We start from the raw sequence: 19495 nt of genomic DNA on the forward strand, positions 1-19495 counted from the left end.
CTTAGATGTTTTTTTTTTTTTAAACCGTCTTCGTTAAAAAAAATAGTTTCATTGTTTAAATAATTTGACTTTGTTCATTTTATTTATTTATTTTTTTTATCTTTTTTAAAAAGTGAAGATTGAAAAGGCATTTTTCATCCAGTAAATAAACCTTGGAAGATTTTCGGTGAAACAAACACAATCGGCAAAAGATTATTTCTAATCGCCACTTGGAAAAATCACTCGCAAATGCAACTGTCCGTTAATAACAGCAAAAGCTGCTCTTGTGTTGTTGTATATAATTACTTATGAATTCTGTATTACTTTTGCCTACATTTGTTGAAACAATTTTTTTGTTTTTTTAGGGTCCAGTCTCTGCTGAAACAAAGAAGACTTGAGAGAGAAGAGAAGGAAAGGAAAGAACAAATCCTGAAAGAGAAGAAACGGCGTGCAGAAGGCAAAGATATTGCTCTCATGAAACAAAGGTGTGCATTTCTTATTTTCATTTTTAATTACTTTAGCTAACACGTATATATGGAACACTACTGCTGGGTTACTTCTCAGCTGGCTATAACATAGTCATTTTCAAGTCCAACCTAAACAAATTTATGTTGAGCCGTCCTCATAAATAATCAATTTTGACCCAATTTCCCCCATTACCAATTATCATGGTGTTTACTCATTAACTCTTCTCCTCAAATGGCCTTGAGAGCTTGATAAGTGGCAACTCACTTGTAAAAAAAAAAAAAATAAATAAATAAACATTTGTAGGGTCAAATTATCTAATAATTCATGCCAGGGAGGCAGGCAACCTTTTGTACCCTAACGCAAAAATTTTTTTTTCATTTTTAATTTAGATATGCTGTGGAAACTTGTTAGTTCCTTAATGTATGGTAATTAACCCATCAATCCTGCATGTGACTTTAAAAGGCATCCAGTGGTGAGATTTAATTTGGGGGATGTGGGGAATATGGAGTTGCCCCTTAGTTAACATTGCTCCCAGGTCCACTTTGACCCAAAATGGTAATACCTGTTAAGACATCTATTACTACCAGATCAGGCCAGTTTTAAGATACTGGCTTCCCGACCAAAAAATGCACCAAACATTACCAGGTACCTGAGGACCGTGTGTGAATTTAATATTCCCTTGACACTTCCACCTCTGTAGGAAGCCGGTTCAACCTGCCTAGGGTGAATGCCATACAACAAACAAAAAAATTGATCCTCTCTCACTAAGCTTTTATCTATCACTTTCACTCTCTCTCAATGCATTTTTACCTTCCTACCCCTTCACACTGCTATTCTATACAGTATCTATTACTCAAGCTTTTGTCACTCTCTGATTATGTTAAATAGACCTGTTTCTTTTTGACTTCCACTTTCTGTTTAGGGGAAGTCTTGCAGGTGTTTATAGAGGAAAGTTCCCTTTTTTATTAATACTTAGATAATTCTAGTTAAATTTTAAAACTCTACATAAAAAAAAAAACTATTATTGAAAATATATTTGAAAGTTTAAAAAAAAATAGCTTTTCCTTTTGAATGTTTTAAAAACATTCAAAAGGAAAAGCTATTTTTTTATTATCTTGTAATAAAAATACATTTATTTTATTTATTTTATAAATACATTTATTTTATTTATTTTATTATCTTGTAATAAAAATACATTTTTTAATCTTGATTTTTAAAAAATATTTTTCATGTAAATTTAAAAACATCTCAAAGAAAATGTTTTTATTACAAGATATTTAAAAAAAAAAAAAGTACATTTAAAAGTGAAGATTATCTTTTTATATAAATTATTAAAATATGTTTTTATTATAAAACCGTTCTTAAAAAAAAAAAAAATTTCAAGACTAAAAAATATTTTTTTTGATTATAACCTATTTTATTAAAGAAATAAAACCATTCCAAAAGGGAAGCGGCCCTGTCGGTGGGGCATTAGAATACACCGACTGCCCCCCTGCAGAGAGTAAAAGTCCCTCAATGGGGATCCTGGATATGACCTTAAACTATATCCAGTGGTGAGGCCCCAGCTTGTGGGCTTTGGGGAGTGTGGAGCCACCCTTTAATTACCATTGCTCCCAGGTCCACTCTGACCCGGAGTGGTCGTACCTGTTAGGGTTCCAACTATGGATTAAATAGAAACCGACTGAAAACAACAAATATATTCTATTAAAAATTTTTTCTTCAAAATCTTTGGATTCGGCATTAAATAACCCGACAAGGGTTAATATGCCGTAAAACAAAAACAACCAACGAACCAACCAAAAGGGAAGCATCTCAAATTAAATACTAGTTTTTTTTTATGTAAAGTTTTAAAATTAAACTGGAATTATGTAAGTATTAATTAAACAAGACTTTTTCTCTGTATACGCCTTTTAAGACTTCCACTAAATAGGAAATGGAAGGAAAAAAAAAGGTTTCTTTAGTATCTCTGTTTATTAACAAAGATAATAAAAAAAGTATAAAACGATTATAATAGTCCATCTATATATATAAAAGCGAAAATGTATGTATGTATGTTCGCTTTTTGTGTATGTCTACAAAAGGCTTTTTTCGCCGTGATTTTCTGTTGGCTCGCTTCTTCTTAAAACTTTTTATATGCTGTCTAAATAATAATATCTACGACTAAGGAACTCGGGTCGCAGCTATCTTTAATTTACCCGACTTTTACAAGCTATTTTTGAGATATTTTTGATCGCCGCGTAACGGGGAAAACAGAAACTGGCTTCCAGTGCAAAACTAGGTCAAAAATCACACAACTTCAAGTTCTCACACCTGCTAATTTTGGTTTATAAACGTCAACTTAACACACTTATCTATTCATCTATTCCTGTGGTCGAGATGGTTAGGTTGCAGGGGTTTTTTTTTCCATTTTCTTTCTACCTCCGTATCAAAGGTTCGGGGTTCAAGCCTACCTTTCTACTAAAACTTTTATTTTTCTTTTACACCTCTAAACACCCGGGCAACGCTGGGTACCCCTCCACTAGTCTATAATATAAATCTCACCTGCCTGTTTAAATGTATGTATGTATGTCTCACAAAAACTTTTGACGGAGGCAGCAAATTTTCACAAGATCAGTATCATTTTGAAGCTCGACCCTTCGGATGACAAATATCGAAAAATTGGCCAAAAACATTAATTCCTTCGCCCTCAACTGAGCATTTTTGTACAGGGATGGTCGTTTTTTTATTTTTAGACTTTTATTGAAAAAATCAATTCAGATAACTTTATATAGTTGAGCTGACATCTATTCTAGGTTGGTGTCTTCAGCCTCAATCACCACCTTGGTACGGGTCTGGAACTGGGAGCATGTATTTTCCACATTTGCCATTGGGAGCTTGGCAAATACTCTGCAAATGGCAGTGATCAGATTGGCTTTGGTATTGTGGGAGGTCATGTAGGTGATGTTCTCAACATATAACCAAACGAAGTAGTCCAGTGGGTTCATGTCGAGAGGGGTAGTCAGTGAGAGGAAGGTATAAAGTCATAACACTTCTTTTGAAGCTAAGCTTGGGTCTTTTTAGACTTGTGAGCCGGCACAAAGTCCTGCTGCCACACCCAGGGTCTGCCAGCGGTCACCTGATTGCACTAAGAGATCAGCACACTCTTCAGCACATCTAGATACACATTAATGTTGGCTTTCAAGCTGACTTCGAGGATGTGAAGTGGCATGATGTGGTTCTCATTTGAAACCACACCAAAGACCATAACCGTGGCTGGAAACGTTGTTTTCATCATCCTAGGTACGTCCCTGTTATTTGTGGCAATCCAGCGATGCATTTTGAGTGTGCTGGCAATGGCCCTGTTGTCATAACTTGGATTGCTAGAGCACAAGTTGTACAGCAGCGCATCTCGGGTCTTGCTCGTTGAACATTGTGTCACTTTCAGATATGATAGAAGGCTCCTATCGCTCTTGAGATCTGTACACAACTGGCCAACTAATAGATGGTCTGCAACAAAAGAAAAAGTTGTCATCAAACGGAAATGGAATCGTGTCATCTTTTCTAGGACGACAATTTTATTGTTCCACCCTGTATTTAATCTGTAGTTAGAGAGAGTGAACAGAAAAGACAAAATTTTGAATCTTATCCTTTTAATTTTCTGATACTTAACTGGTTTTGCAAACTCACTTTTTCTTATTACAGTTCTGAATTTTTGAGATGTGAACCGATTGTATTGTTTTAATCAGACTATTGTTCTCATCGAGTGTTATTTGTGCAACGTTTCAGTTATCAGCCAGTAACTTTTCTCCTTTCTTTTCCAAGATGGCGACCAACATGTCTGACGATGGTTGAAGGCTACACCAACCGAAACATTACACAAGTAACACTCAAGATGAGAACAATAGTTCGATCAAAACAGATAATACTCGGTTTTTCTTAATTCAAACAATTTAACTTTAACTAAATGTTATATATTATTTTTTTATTTCTATTTTTCCGAATTCTTTGAGATGAGGCTTCATAATTTGTGTATTCGTTTTTTTTGTTTTTTTTATCAGTCTGTTATCTTCATCATGATTGTTGTTGTTTCACCACGTTTCGGCCAACTCATCCTCTGACTTTCTTCAGACAAGGCCCGTGGCACAGTGGATAGAGGTGTTAAGTCTCTAAGGTTCCAGGCGAGCATTGTCTGAAGATAGCAGTTCCAATCTTACCCAAACAGACCAAAGGATTAGTTGGTCAAAATGTTGAGACGACAACTATGGAAGGCAGTAATTACTGGGGATACAGTTACAAGACTCAGCATTCCTATCCCGTCATAGTTAACCACCAGGCCAGAAGTTGAGTTGGTGAAACAACTATGAAGATAAGGATAACAGTTTGCAAAAAAGACAGATCATTTTTTTTTTTTTTTTTTTTTTAAATGTCGTTTTAAACAAAAACAACATTACGTACTTAATTCTCATGTCGAAAATAGTAATATATCCAAAAATTACGAAAATTCAGTGAGTAGAACTGCTATTGTGTTTTTAATAAAAAGAAAAGTGTCTTGCTATAGACAACAAATACTGCATATCATGAACAAGTAATCTAAAATATTCATTCTGAGCTATGTCCTCCGTGTGTGAACTCGTCACTGTCTACTTTATGTCTAAGAAAAATGCAATTTTACCCAGTCTTCCGTAAAAATTACTTTTAACTATAAAATAACTTTCCACTCAATGATTTTTCGTAATTTTAAGATATATTACTACTTTTTTGACATGACAATTAAGTACATAATATTGTTTTTTCTTAAAAACAACATATTTAAAAATAAAATCGATCTTTCAATTCTATCTTAACAAACATCTAAATTTTAACATATGAATTGAACAAATCCAATTATTTTAATGATTGTCAAATGACCCTCAAACAGAAAATAACCTAGTATTTATTTATTTTTTATTTAATTATTTATTTTATTTTATTTATTTTTTTTTTTTTCCAGCATTCAAGAGAAAGAAATGATAAAACTTGCTGAACAGCGAAGGAAAGATAAATTAGAAGACAAATTAGCCAGGTTGTTTGTTTTTTTCTTTTTATTTCTTTCTTTTTTTTTTTTTTTTTTTTTTTTTTTTTTTTTGCTTGCACTTAATTTTGGAATGGTTGTCCAGAATTTCTCCTATCTATATTAAAAAAAAACAGGATCATATTCCAAAAATCACGTGAATTGACTAAGTAGTTTTATTTTTATAAAGAAAATCATTTTAAGTGATTAATGGGAAATCGTAGACATTACAAGGCTGATTTCACAATTTGGAATTATTGTGAAGTTATCTTGTTTCTTCAAGATGCCAACATGAGATAGTCCTCATTTTTGCTTACTCATAAAGTTTGATTTTTTTTTAGATATAGAACTACTGGACCAATTAATATGCTTTTTGGGATGTGATGTTTCCGTTGCATCATGGGTAAATACGTTATACAAATTCATAGTCCAATGATGCCGGCTTAAAATAGAGCTGAAAGGGAAAAGATAATGAAATACTAAGGTCTTATGTACAACATGAAAAGAAACTGGAATCACGGGAAGATTTTCATCATTCCAGTAATTAGAGGAGCAATTGGACTCATGAAAAAGAATTTCAAAAAGTATCTGGCAAATATACCCAGTAAACCAAGTGCAAGAGAGATACAAACAATTGCACTTAAAGGGACGATTAGAATTTTAAAACAATCTCTCGGTTGAAATGATAACGGGTGAACATCTAGTTGGATGCTGCATCACCAGGTGGAGCAAAATAATAAGAATATTGGGAAAAAAAAAAATGGTTTTTAGGAATTTATTTATCTAGCCACAATTCGCCCATGCATGGAGTATTGTTACCATGTCTTAACTGGTGCATTTACTACTAATCTCTGAGGGACCAAAAACGAGTCTCAAATCTAATAATAATCAACCAAGCTCCAGCCTCAATATTGTATGTCCTTGTTTTGCAAATATTTTAATGGAATGTATACTGACAAAGTTATAGCACTTGTGTTCCCTCTCTATGTAAATACTCCTGGCTCACCTGGCAAGCAGCAAAAGTTGGTTCTTTCACTGTTGAGGTCCCTGTCTGCTAGAAAGCCTTCTTCTCTAGTAGTTTCTTCTAACAGACTGCTAGACTTTGGAATTCCCTCCCTGTTTCCTTCTTCCCTGACTTTATTAACTTGCAACAGTTTACATGTAAAGTGAACAGACATCTTGCTGCTCAAATCCCCCACAATCTTCTGTTAGAAATGATCCCAAATAGTAGCCCCTCACGCTCCAAGTGGTAAAATGCCTTGTTTTGAGTGAAAAAGAGTAAAATGATATATAAGAATTACAGTTAAGTTTACCAAAATAATCAAAGATGGCAAAACTAAAGTATATTATAAATATTGAAAAGTAATCTCAACCAGATGTAAAAGCTTGATAAAACCAAATAGGAAATAGATCTGATCCCGCATTTTGCTAAATCCTATCCTCTGATGAGAAGGAATGTATTTCTTCGAAACTCTGCGAATTAAGGACTATCCACTTATTTAATGCCTCCTTTTTAAAATTAAATATGTTTTTTAACTCTTTTTCAAAGTGTTTTTAACATGTTTTATTAACTACTTCTTATATATATATATATATATATATATATATATATATATATATATATATATATATATTAAAACTGTAATAATACAAAAAAAAATAATTGATTCTCAAATTATTTGTTAACCATAATTTGAAAGGATAATAATGGGTTTGATAATAACAAGGCCGATAGCCATTAGTCGCGTGCTCTTGTGTAATGAATGAATGCGTGAATGTAGGATTGACATGAAATTCTTAAAGATAAACTAAAATGTCCGAAAAATGGGCTGAAATGACTTAAATAAATAAAAAGTAAATGACTTAGAATGACTTTAATAAACTTAAGGATGAATTGAATGACGTTAAGAATGACTTGAATGCTTAAAAAATAACTAGAATCCTTCAAAAACAACTTGAATGGCTTTGTGATTGACTGGTTGTAAAGTGGGTGATCATTTTACATTAAATTAATACAGAAAAGTGATCCTCCACTTTATATGTAGTAAGAACAGATACTACACTTTGATCTTGGCCAAAAGGCCAAGAAAAGGGCTTTTATTTGCTCCCCCACCGAGCAAATTAGGCACAAGGCCGATTTTTAATGTGAGGAGTGAAAGGGAAATGGGGACCAACTCCCCGGGGAGTAGGGGAGCTGAATAGTGACAATTGGTATGAAGGGTTGCCCCTACATTGACCAATGTCTTATATGTGAGACTGCCCCCACATATGGTCTTTGCTTGCAGTGTCTGCCGGAACAGATGGTGTTTATTTGCTCCCCCACCGAGCAAATTAGGCACAAGGCCGATTTTTAATGTGAGGAGTGAAGGGAGGGGGAAGGGAAAAAGGGGACCAGCTCCCGAGAGGTGGGAAATGGGAGCTGGTTAAAGGTCAGGCATGTGGGGTTGCCCCCACATCTGGTCTTTGCTAGTCATAGCTAGTTCTAGCTAGTCATAGCTTGCAGTATCTGCCGGAACAGATACTACACTTTAATCTTGGCCAAAAGGCCAAGAAAAGCTTAAAAAGCTAAGAACAGCATCTATGAACAACAGACCTTGTATCTTAACCAAAAAGGCCAAGCGCAAAAGTATTACGGACAGACCGACGGAGCGACTTATAGAGTCGCTTGCACACGACTAAAAATATGAAGATGTCAACCACACAGTTTAAAAGAATTAAAATTATTGAGTTAACAGCGTCTGAGGTAGAGTGGAAAAGGTGGAGAATCGGTTAACCAACGAGAATCAAATAGGGAGAGTTGATTTCTATCGATCTTTGACAAGAGCTGTGTAAAGCTCTAGATAGTATGAACTAGCGATCATAAAATACGCTTAAATATGATATTTTCATTTGTCCAAATTTTGTATATATTATTGAGTTGTGATTTCAAAAGTAAAAAAAAAAACAAAAAAAAAACGGCACAATGATGCAACATTGCGACGATGAGACAGGGGCTGAAGCTTAGTTGATAAAGTGGGACCGATTAGATTGACAACTCTTTTTTTTTTGGGGGGGGGACCTTATCTAAGAGGGAGAGACTAGTGGCACATGCACCAGCCCAGATATACTCCATGCATAGGCGAATGGTGGCCTTGATCTCATTGTGCTTATTTGCATCTGATTTCGATGTAAGTCAAAAATATTTACATCAGTTAATATCCCTTGTTATTTTTATAAGAACCTTTGACTTGAAATCTATGCTGAGCTTGTCATACAAAAAACTGAAACTCTGACTAAAGAGCTTAGAATTTTCAATCTGAACCAATTACTATACAACTTGTAGCATTTCAGCGGCAACTTTGACTAAACACCTGATAGAAACTTTCATTGTGCTGACAGTGTTTTTGGAAAAGTTTTATTTTTTTACAAGTTGTATTGGTATTTCATACATCAATTAATCAACTCTGTGTTGGTACTTTTTCTTTTTGATTCCCTGTTTGGGCTCAATGACTAACGTTAATCAAAAACTTGTTTGATAGTCTTACGCCTTCTGTGGGATGGGAAAATGCCAGTTGTGTAAATCAACAAGGCTCATTGCAAAAGTAAATTTTTCACTCATAGAGGGGGATCTCGCATGCTTGGCTTGTTTTATCTATTAGTTCATTTCTAGTTAAATGCCTAATAAAATTGGTATATATATATATATATATATATATATATATATATATACACACACACAAGTCAGGTGTTATATACCTAGCGGCCACCACAACATCCTCTGCCCCCCCCCATGTAAACACAATTTTTATGAAATATTAAGCAGTTCTTCTGCTCACATAATGTCCGTACATTCCTATTTAAAATGCCTCCCCACAGGACAGTTAGACACCAGGGTCGTTTTTTAACGTGGAGAAAAGGAACAAAAATAAAAATTGCCTCAGTCGTGAAGGATTTCTCCTCCACTGACAGATAACAAGAAATTAAAGGGTAGCATCTGAAGAACAGATACTACACATCTTGGCCCGGTCGGCAGCTTACTTGCGGAAAAACAGTTAAAACAAAACTGCTTTTGTAAACTGCTTGTGAAAACTTACTGACAGCATTATTAGTGTCCTAAATTATGAGATGAACAAGGGAAGCATGCGTGGTCCCCTGAGAGTGCTCAGTGAACAAGACATAAAAAAAAATGACTAAGTTCAGGATTTGCCACCCCCCCCCCTCCCCCATTTAGCCCCAAAAGTCCCCAGGGGACGTCAAATCCTTGTGAAAATGAACAAACGGTGCAGTTTTAGGCCTTAGCATATGTAAATTTGAGTTCTGCACCATGCAAAAAAAAAATGACCAAGGCCATCATTTGTCCCCTCCCCCCTTCCATTTAGCCCAAAAAGTCCCCAAGGCCTTAACATATTTAAATTTGAGTTCAACACTGTAAAACTGCTAAATAGACATACACAGAACATTTTGGACAAATATGGTAAAATAGTCCCAAAAATTGAGTGTTTTATTAGCTCTAAAAGAGCCCCTGAGGCACACCCAAGAGTTATCGCAAAGTATAGACAAACAAAATTATATAGAAATCAGTTAGTTACAACTTTTCAGAAGGTTTTATAAAAATCCAAGGCATCAATTTTTTTTAATAAGCACAAAAGTGTTAATTTTAGCCATTTTAACCCGAAAAGCACCTCTAGAGGGGGCAACTGGTGTTTTCCCGAAAAATCCGTTCTGTTACTTTCTTACTCATATCATGTTTAATGTTTGTGCAAAATTTTAAAAAATTCCAAGGCGTAGTTATTGAGAAAAGTGCAGACGGAAGAACAGACAAGGGGGAATTTACAGTCAACCCTCCTTTTGTTGGGTTACCAAAAAATGAACGAATCTCTTGAGAGTGAGTTATCTCCCTCAGAGCAATGACAAATTGTAAAACAGTGCCAAGTACCTTGTATTCTCAAATGGTCATCCAAGTACAGGATGGTTCCCCTCTCCGTCTCTCAAAATGATAAAATGCCATTCATAGAATCATTGGTAAGAGCGAAAATACCCGTAAAGCAGGGGGAGATAAGTCCGTTTGTCATTTAACCGAGTCATAATAAATGGCAGATTGACAAACTGATTTTTATTTTTAGTTAATGTTCTACTTGAGATTTTTTTTCCTAATTTTTGATGAGGATACTTATTTTTGCCTGATATGTAAGTATATCAAAGAATAAAGGTCCTGGATATGACCTAAAACTATATCCGATGGTGAGGCCCCCACCTTGCGGGCCTTAGGGAGTGTGGAGCCACCCTTTAAGTGGCATTGCTCCCAGGTCCACTTTGACCTGGAGTGGTAGTACCTGTTAGGGTCCCAACTATGGGTTAAATAGAATCTGACTTAAAAAAATAAATATATATATATATATATATATATATATATATATATATACTCCATTAAAAATCGTTCCTCAAAATAACTAGATTCGGCATTAAATAACCTGAAAAAGGTTGATATGCCGTAAAAAAAAACAACCAATCAAAGGATAAACGCCACTTGTTTTTTTTGTTTGTTTGTTTTGTTTTATTTTTCTGTAAAAAAAAAAAAAATGATCCGTTCTCTCCTCCCCTATTTTCCTTAACAAGCAAATTTCTATTCAAAAGGTTACTATAATAATAATTATAAGTATGTTGGAATTTTAATATGGATGATATAAAGAGTGCACCCAGAGAAATGACTGTTCATAATTATGACGAGGTTGATAATCAGAAGGTAATTAAATGCAAATAAGGACGTTTTGCTTTTTGTTGTGTTTTTCATTTTGCAAAAGGTCGTGGCATATTATGGAGTTATTTTCATCTAAAAATAATGAACACCTTAAACGGGAACTAACTCTTTGTTTTATCTCTTCTTTTTGAGATTTTGAGTAGAGTTATGTCCCTTACATTTTCAGATAGCTAATATTCTGGCTTGGAAGTGTCACGCAGCATTTTTCATTGTATATAGATATATACTAAGTAATTCTTCTTCAATTGTGAGTAGAGAATAATTATTGATTGCTTATCTATATAAGAAGAGATTTTATTCTTTATATTCGTCCCATATCTCACGATAACCACCGCTTCATACATAATTTGTTTAAATGAAAATTATTAAAAATTCAAAATTAGAGAACGTTTTTAGCATTGTCCAGAATTCTCTCATATAAAAAAAAAAGCAAAAATGCAGAAAATTTTTGATGACAGAACAAAAAAATTATGTCCCAAAAATCACGTAAATTGATGAAGTAGTTTTATTTTTAACTACGAAAATCAAATTTTATGAGGAAGCGAGGACAGTGCCGTGTGCAGACAGCTCAAAGAAACAAAGGGAGATAACTCAATCCAAACTGGAGATTAAAATCAGCTTATGATTTACCATTAGTCATTTAAAATTATTTTTTTTTAAAAATGATTTTCTATATAAAAAAAAAAAAAAACTACTGGATTAATTTACATGATTTTTTGAATATGATCTTTTTGTTCAGTCACAAGTACGTACATCATAATTTTTTTTTTTTTTTTTGTATTATTTTTTTTAATAGAGGGGAAATTTTGGACAAATACCAAAATAAATATATGACCCCCACCCCCTTTTTTTTTTCTTTTTTTTTTATTCAAACTACTATTCTCATCTGTTATTCTCACGTTTTTGGCGATGTAATCGTCATCCTTCTTCAAGTGTGTCTTGTTGTCAAATTATGAATTGAAGTCTTTATTCAATCCATGAAGGTAGGTTGTTTTCATTCTATCAGCCATGATTGGGTAGAAATCTCAAGTGATTGTTTATTATTTTAGTATTGTCTAAGGATTGAACCTTCAACTCCAGAAGAATGTCACTTTGGACAGATTATGTGTGTTAAGCTCTAGATTAACACAATGATCCCAGAGTTTCAGAAGAGGCACCTGAAGGTCAGAGGTTACATTGGCTGGAAAAAATATTAGAATAACAATTAAGACGAGAAGAGTAGTCCAAATAATTGAAAATATCAATCCACATCTAAAAAGTTCTGAAATCTTTGTTTTTTTATTGTAATTATTTATTTAGATTTCAAATTATCAAGGAATCAGGCGATGCTGTATGTTAAGAACTTGCTTGATAACAAAAAATATTTTTCCTTATCGTTCAAGTTGCATTTTTATTTTTAATTATCTAAGAATTTTGTTTTTTCTTTCAGGCAACGAGTTTTAGACAATATTAAACGGGACCGATTAGAAAAGGAAGAGGTATAACACTAATTTTTTTCCCTTTTCATTTCATTCTCTAAATGTACAAATATGTTGTATTAATTATAGATTGTTATAAATTAGTGATGTATATTAGGTAGATAAGGAGTTGGTAAAAAAAAAAAAAAAATCAACTCTCTTATAAGAAAAAAATGTGATCTTAATATCAGATTGACAAGAAAGTTCTTGCGGTTTTTAACTTAAATTCACATGAACATATCTCGGCTCAAACAAAAATTTATTGATTGAAATAAGCAGCATCCGAATCCTCACGCTTTTTCCAATGCAAAGCAAGTGGATTTATGTCAGTAATGTAAAAATCTTGCATTCTGGTGGCAATGAAGTCGCTGAAGCCGTTTTTGATAATGCTTAGATTTTTTAGCATTTCTCATGCAAGAAGTTGTTGATATGCTTAAAAAAGGGGTAGTCAGTAGGTGAGAGGTCTGGAGAGTATGGCAGATGAGACAGTCTCATAGTCCAATTTGTTCAACTTCTGCATGGGCAGTTTAGCAACGTGCGATTGTGGAGGAGAATTGAGTCTTTTCTGTTAACTAATGCTGGGTGTTGTTGTCGATGTTTCTGATGCATTTGTTGACAGTACTTCTCTATTGTAATAGTTTTGCCTGCATTCCAAAAATCTAATGACTGAGACCAATCGCAGACCACCAAGCAGTTTAGTGCAACTCTGGCTTCAGGAAGTGTTGTGGAGTTTTGCCGGCGTCTAACCATCGAGCTGAGCGTCGCCGGTTGTCATAAAGAACCCACTTTTTATCTGTTGCAAGTCATATAACCCAATCGAGAAACTGGTCTTTCTTGTTGCGTAAAAGAAAGGAAGGTGACACTTCGTAACAGTGTTTCTTTTGGTTGGCATTCAATTTATGAGGCACTCATTTATCAAGGTTTTTTTTTCTTTCCAATCTGTCCCAAGTTCTTAGAATTCATTGTATATGTTATGTCGAATTCAGAAGCAAGCTCTCAAACGGTTGTGCGTGGCTTGGCTCCGATTAAGGCTCTTAATTGATTCTTGTCAACATTCAATGGCTGACCAGTATGTTCATCATCTTTAAGACTCTTGTCGCCGCCACAAAATTTCTTACGCCACCATTGTCCTGTGCATTCAGTATTGGTTCCTGGGCCAAATGCTTCATTGATATCGTAAGCTGTTTCAGCAGCTTTTCAGCCTAGCTTGAATTGAAATTATGCAAATTTGATTTTTTTCCATCTTGTATTCAGTGTTCTGAAAAGAAGACATAATTGCTTTAAAACGATTGTAATTTTGATAGTGAAAAACGCTCTTTAAAATGATATGTAAAATAAAGGTATTATAATGAAAACTTATTTGAAAATATATAATTTGAAATCAAAATTAAAAATTCCAGAAGAACTTTCTCATCAGCCTAATAAAACCATTTAGAATTTTTTTGTTTTATATAGCCCCTCTCTCTTTCTGTAATTCTTCGGATCATGGGTCGTCTATGATTTATTTAAAGGGACAACGTCATCCATTATGATGTCATAAAGGATCTTTCCAGTATTCTCTTCCAAATGATGGAAGAATATGGCATATCTTTTATATAGTTATTCTTGGCCTTCGGGCCAAGATCAAAGTGTCTCCATTTCGTCCCATCTATAGAGCATCCTCACTTAGAGACCGGCCTGCAGGAGCTCAGGTTCTTTTACAAACCGAAGTGGAGCAGGCGGTCCATCAACTAGATGGGGTTGGGAGGGTCCTACTAACCACTTTGATCCCCCCCCCCCGGCGCCCTTGACACAAATGAATTATTGTATCATCATCTTTTTTGTTTTTACATGAAATAAAAAGTTTTAAACAATTGGGTTCTAAGTAGGACATCCCCCAGTGCGAAAGGGTGAATACGGTATTATGGTGAAAGATACTAGCTAAGAGAAACTTTTGTTTTAGTTCTGAAATGAAAAGGATGACCAACGACCCCCCTTTTCCCCCCTTTTGAATTTAACTTGTGTATAAGTTTTTTGTTCAGTTGAAACTTACTTTGTAATTTTAGCTTGAATAAAGAATTTAATATCTCAAATTGTAGTATCTGTTCTGGTGTCTAACTCTGTTCCATGGGGAAGCAAAGTAAATAGGAACTATAACAGAAGTGTATAACCAAATTAAAGCTATGAGCTTGTATATAAGCTGAGTAAAATTGCCAATATGATCTTCCATTAGATTAAAAAAATATTTTATCTTTACACATTTGAAATTTAGCATTAATAAAAAAATATTAAAAATTAAAATAACACTTTATAATAAGATTTTGTTTAAAACTTGATTTCTTTTCTTAAGCAAATTTCAAGGTGTTGATGTCAATCCTTTTTTTATATGTCAAGAGTTGGGTCATGCCACAAAAGCTTCCACTATTAGATAGAAACCATTTTTTTTTTTTTTTTTTTTTTTCGTCTTGCAGCATTATGTATGTACACCTACAATGTTTTTTGTAAGATCTGTTGTTGATTGTTTCGCGATTCTGTTTAATTCTTACGTTTATCCGAAACTTTTGAAGGAGTTACCTGTCCTTTGTTTATATTCACGTCACCCTTAATAGGGATGTATGTTTTGTTTTTATTATTAATTTTATTTCTTAAACATTTTATTCAAATATCTATTAAATATTTTTTAGCTTAACCATGCTGATGACGGGTAAACCCAGAAAACTTTTATGCACGTAAAAATATTTCATAGATATTTGAATAAAAGGCACTTGTACAGTTTAATCAAGAAAATATCAAAAATAAAGTTATATTGTACATATCAGTTTTGAACTGAAGATCTCCGGAAAAAAATTTCACTTAATTTGATCAAGTATTTTTTTTTTTTTTTTTTTTTTTTACAGCGGAAAAACACGTTTTTATGAGAGCACGTCGAAGGCAGACATCTTGGATTTTTTCTTCATTTTTGTTTGGAGTTTAGAAACGTTGCGGGGAGATAACTCCAGTTAAAGCGCCGACACCCCCTCCCCATCTTTAATACTAGCTTTTCTCCCTAAAAACCGAACCATTTGCTCGATATCGTAACAAATTGTTTTTTCGCTGTAAAATAAAAACTACTTGATGAAATTAAGTGAAAATTTTTTCGGAGAACTTCATTCCATAACGGATACGTACGATTTAAATTTTCTTCGATATTTTCATTTTTTAATGTCTTGATTAAACTGTACAAGTACCGAATAAAATATTCAAATGTTTAATAAATAAAATTAATAACAAAAAAGAAGAACGACGTGAATATAAACAAAGGGCAGGTAACTCTGAAAACATTCAGGTGAACGTAACAATTAAATAATACAGAATTACTAATAAAAAATTAACAATAGATCTTACATTTAAAAGTGATAAAAATTGTGCATAAAATTTTACGAGGTACCGTGGTCTGATAGTAAAACACAGCACTACTTATATATATATTATTCCTTAATTGGAATTAATTTTTTGAGATGAGCATTATATGTTAATTTTTATTTTTATTTCGGACTATTAGTCTCATCTTTATTAGTTGTTGTTTTTGGATCTTTTTATTGGTTCACAACGTTTCGGCCAACTTCCTCTGGCCTTCGTCAGGTGGTAATAGTCCGAAATAAAAATAAAAATTAAAAAAATTAACAGCGCTACTTATCGAGTTGGTATGAGTTTGAACCTTGTTATGCTGATGACGGGTGATACCCAGAAACACACGTCCATGGATAATTTTTGTGCACATAAAAATATTTCATAGATATTTGATTGGTTGGTTGTTTTTGTTTTACGGCATATCAACCCTTTTCGGGTTATTTAATGCCGAATCCAAAGATTTTGAAGAAAAATTTTTTAATAGAGTATATTTGTTGTTTTCACGTCGGTTTCTATTTAACCCATAGTTGGGACCCTAACAGGTACTACCACTCTGGGTCAGAGTGGACCTGGGAGCAATGGTAATTAAAGGGTGGCTCCACACTCCCCAAAGCCCACAAGCTGTGGCCTCACCACTGAATATAGTTTAAGGTCATATCCAGGACCTCCATTGAGGGACTTTTACCCTCTGCAGAGGAGCAGTCGGCATATTCTAATGCCCCACCGACAGGGCCCATAGATATTTGAATAAAATAATCAACTGTTTAATATATAAAATTTAATAATAATTACAAAGTTTTTTGTTTTTATTTTAAAACAGTAATCTATGTACATGTGTTTTTCAAGGTAACTACCTCTCATCAGCGTAGCTTGACTGTTTTATCGTTAAAAAAACAACAACAAATCTTAATTTATAAGCGATAAAAATAAACAGTAAAAGTCAACTAGGAGTTCGTAGCGAAACAGTTAACGCACCGGACTGTGATACACATGGTCCAGAGTTCGATTCCTAGAAACAGTTAAGCTATGTTGATGAGAGGTAGTTACCTTGAAACATGCGTGTATGTAGATTACCGTTTTAAAAATAATAAAAATACATATATATATATAAATTCAGTTTAGGATACCTAACATACGTTCTGTGGATTTCTTGTTCCATTTAAAAAAAAATTTTTTTTTTTTACAAGTACTTTTGATTTGATTAACACTGCCTGATAATGACAGTTCATGAATTTTTTTAAATGGTGGTAATGATTGTGATCTAATGGGTCATGGATAACTTTAATTATTATATAATTCATACAAGTACCTAATACATATTGATTTCTCTTATTTTAGGCCAATCGACGAGCGAAGGGACTTCCGCCTTTGGATGAACCTGCGAACATTAATTCTTCCAATGCCACTCCCGTACAACCTTCGGCTCCAGTAAAAACACCGGCTGCACCTCCAAAAGATCTTGATGAATGCAAATTAATGGTAAACAGTTTTCTACCCCTACTATTTGCCTCTTCTCCCCTTTTTCCTTTAATTATTGATTGGAAAGTGTATTTCCATTTTGATATTTTTCATGGTGTACCAATAGTCTAGAGTTATTCGATTTTAATATTATGCTGGATTATGTTGGAGGGTTTTTAGAAATTAATTTTCAAACTAACCTGTCTCTGAATAAATCTTTATTTATCCCTATTTATCTCAAATCCATACTTATCAATTCTCAACTGACCCTGCTTCATCAACTATTCTACATTTACTAACCTGAGCACTTTCCTCCATTATTTCAATGTGATCAAACCAACAATGTATATAAAAATAGTGTTTTAAACAGTATTTTCCACATGAGGTTAAATTAAGTAGAAAAATGGAAAATTTCATGAGAAGTTAAAGTTAGGGCTACGTGTCGTGATATTAAATCACGGACAGGAAGTCCGAAATCAGATGTGGTGAACAAGAGATAAAGATCTTTCTCTTTGGCTGGTGAATCGACAGGTGTTGTTTGTGTTTTCTGAAGCTCTGTTTTCAATGATGGGACTATGTAATTTTACTCTGCTTTAAAAAAAAAAAAAATCGACATTGAACCACATGTCGCCATTGAATAAGAACATTGATTGATAGATTGAATATTGATGTTTTTTTCAAAAAAAAAAAAAAAAAAAAGCAATAAATCTGTATGATGTACTTACTTTTGAGGTGAAAAAAATTCTTATCACAAAAGATTGACATTCATTTATTAGTTTTGTTTTTATAACACAGCAATGATCTTAATATTTAAGGGAGATAATTCCTTTTTTTTCTGTGTTCGATCCTATCTCCTTTGACTTAAATAATTCTGCTAATTATGGTGGCGATATTTAGTGGCAGTATTTATTTTCTTAAAGCAAAACTCTTTGAAGTTCCGTAATTTTTTCTGACCAGTATTTATTTTCTCTCAAAAGTAAATCCGTCACACAGGTTTGTTGCTCTTTTTTTTTTCTTTTTTTTTTTTCTTTTTTTTTTCTTAAATCATTTGATCTAGGGGGAATTATAAAGAACCACCAGGCCTTCTTCTAGATTGTGAGATTATTTTTTTCCCTTTTCTTGTTTTTCCTTTTCCTTTCCCTGTTTTTCTTTCCTTTCCCTGTTTTTCTTTCCTTTCCCTGTTTTCTTTTCCTGCTTTTTTTTTTCTGTGTTTTTTTTTTTTCTTTTTTATTTTCCATTTTTTCTTTGCCCTTTTTTCCTTTTTTCTTCTCTTCTTTTAGGGACGATTGAGAAGATACTCAGATAATGTGTAAAAAAAAAAAAAAAAAAAAAAAGAAAAAAAAATGTATGACAGCATTCAACAAACACAAGTTGTACCATGCTGACTTGTATAAATTTACTATTTTTCAAATTTATTAGTAAACATTTTCTCCGCTAGCTGCAGAAAACACATTAACGAAAAAGTAAAAATCTCTTCAAATCAATCATACACAAAACATGGATAAAATCACACAACAATGCTTGATTTGTCATATGACAACATGAACTTCTGAACCGTACATATTCTGATTTTAGTATCACCTCAAGCAGTTTATGGTAAATCACAATAATTCCCAAATTGCATTCTTTATTGACTTTTTTGATTTCTCCGCTGTTTAATGTATATCTAACATAAATATCTTGTTTGTGATATTTGTTGACGATGACCTTTTTACTTTGGATTTTTTGTAGCTTCGGCTTTCCAATGGTACCAACTTGAAAGCTTCTTTTAACAGTAAAGAAACGTTAGCTGCTGTTAGGGTGTATGTGATGGTCAACTGCGAACAGGTTGGAGATGCTCCTCTTAGCTTTGCAACTGCTTACCCAAAGAAGAAATACACTGAAGAAGATATGCAACTACCTCTTAGTGAACTTGGTAAGTTAGTCATTACATGAACTGCTATTCTATGTTCGAATTTATGAAAAAAAAAAAAAAAAATTGTATTTCTCTTGATTTGT

The 19495-nt window shown here is 33.4% G+C and overlaps 1 protein-coding gene and 2 pseudogenes across 1 annotated transcript in view; 1 reads left to right on the forward strand and 2 right to left on the reverse strand.

Annotated features, from left to right (window-relative positions):
• LOC145260410 (UBX domain-containing protein 1-like) overlaps positions 1 to 19495 on the forward strand; it is a 41623-nt gene that overhangs the window by 19033 nt on the left and 3095 nt on the right. The window contains exons 6-10 of the mRNA XM_080118390.1: positions 345 to 464; positions 5417 to 5488; positions 12643 to 12691; positions 17378 to 17518; positions 19229 to 19412. Of these exons, the coding sequence (XP_079974516.1) occupies positions 345 to 464; positions 5417 to 5488; positions 12643 to 12691; positions 17378 to 17518; positions 19229 to 19412 (566 nt within the window). The remainder of the gene's footprint in view (positions 1 to 344; positions 465 to 5416; positions 5489 to 12642; positions 12692 to 17377; positions 17519 to 19228; positions 19413 to 19495) is intronic.
• Positions 7462 to 7570, reverse strand: LOC145260798 (U2 spliceosomal RNA; annotated as a pseudogene).
• Positions 7861 to 8034, reverse strand: LOC145260881 (U2 spliceosomal RNA; annotated as a pseudogene).

This window comes from Euprymna scolopes, chromosome 36, assembly GCF_053919585.1.
Source record: "Euprymna scolopes isolate OS-2025 chromosome 36, ASM5391958v1, whole genome shotgun sequence".
Classification (NCBI taxonomy): domain Eukaryota; kingdom Metazoa; phylum Mollusca; class Cephalopoda; order Sepiida; family Sepiolidae; genus Euprymna; species Euprymna scolopes.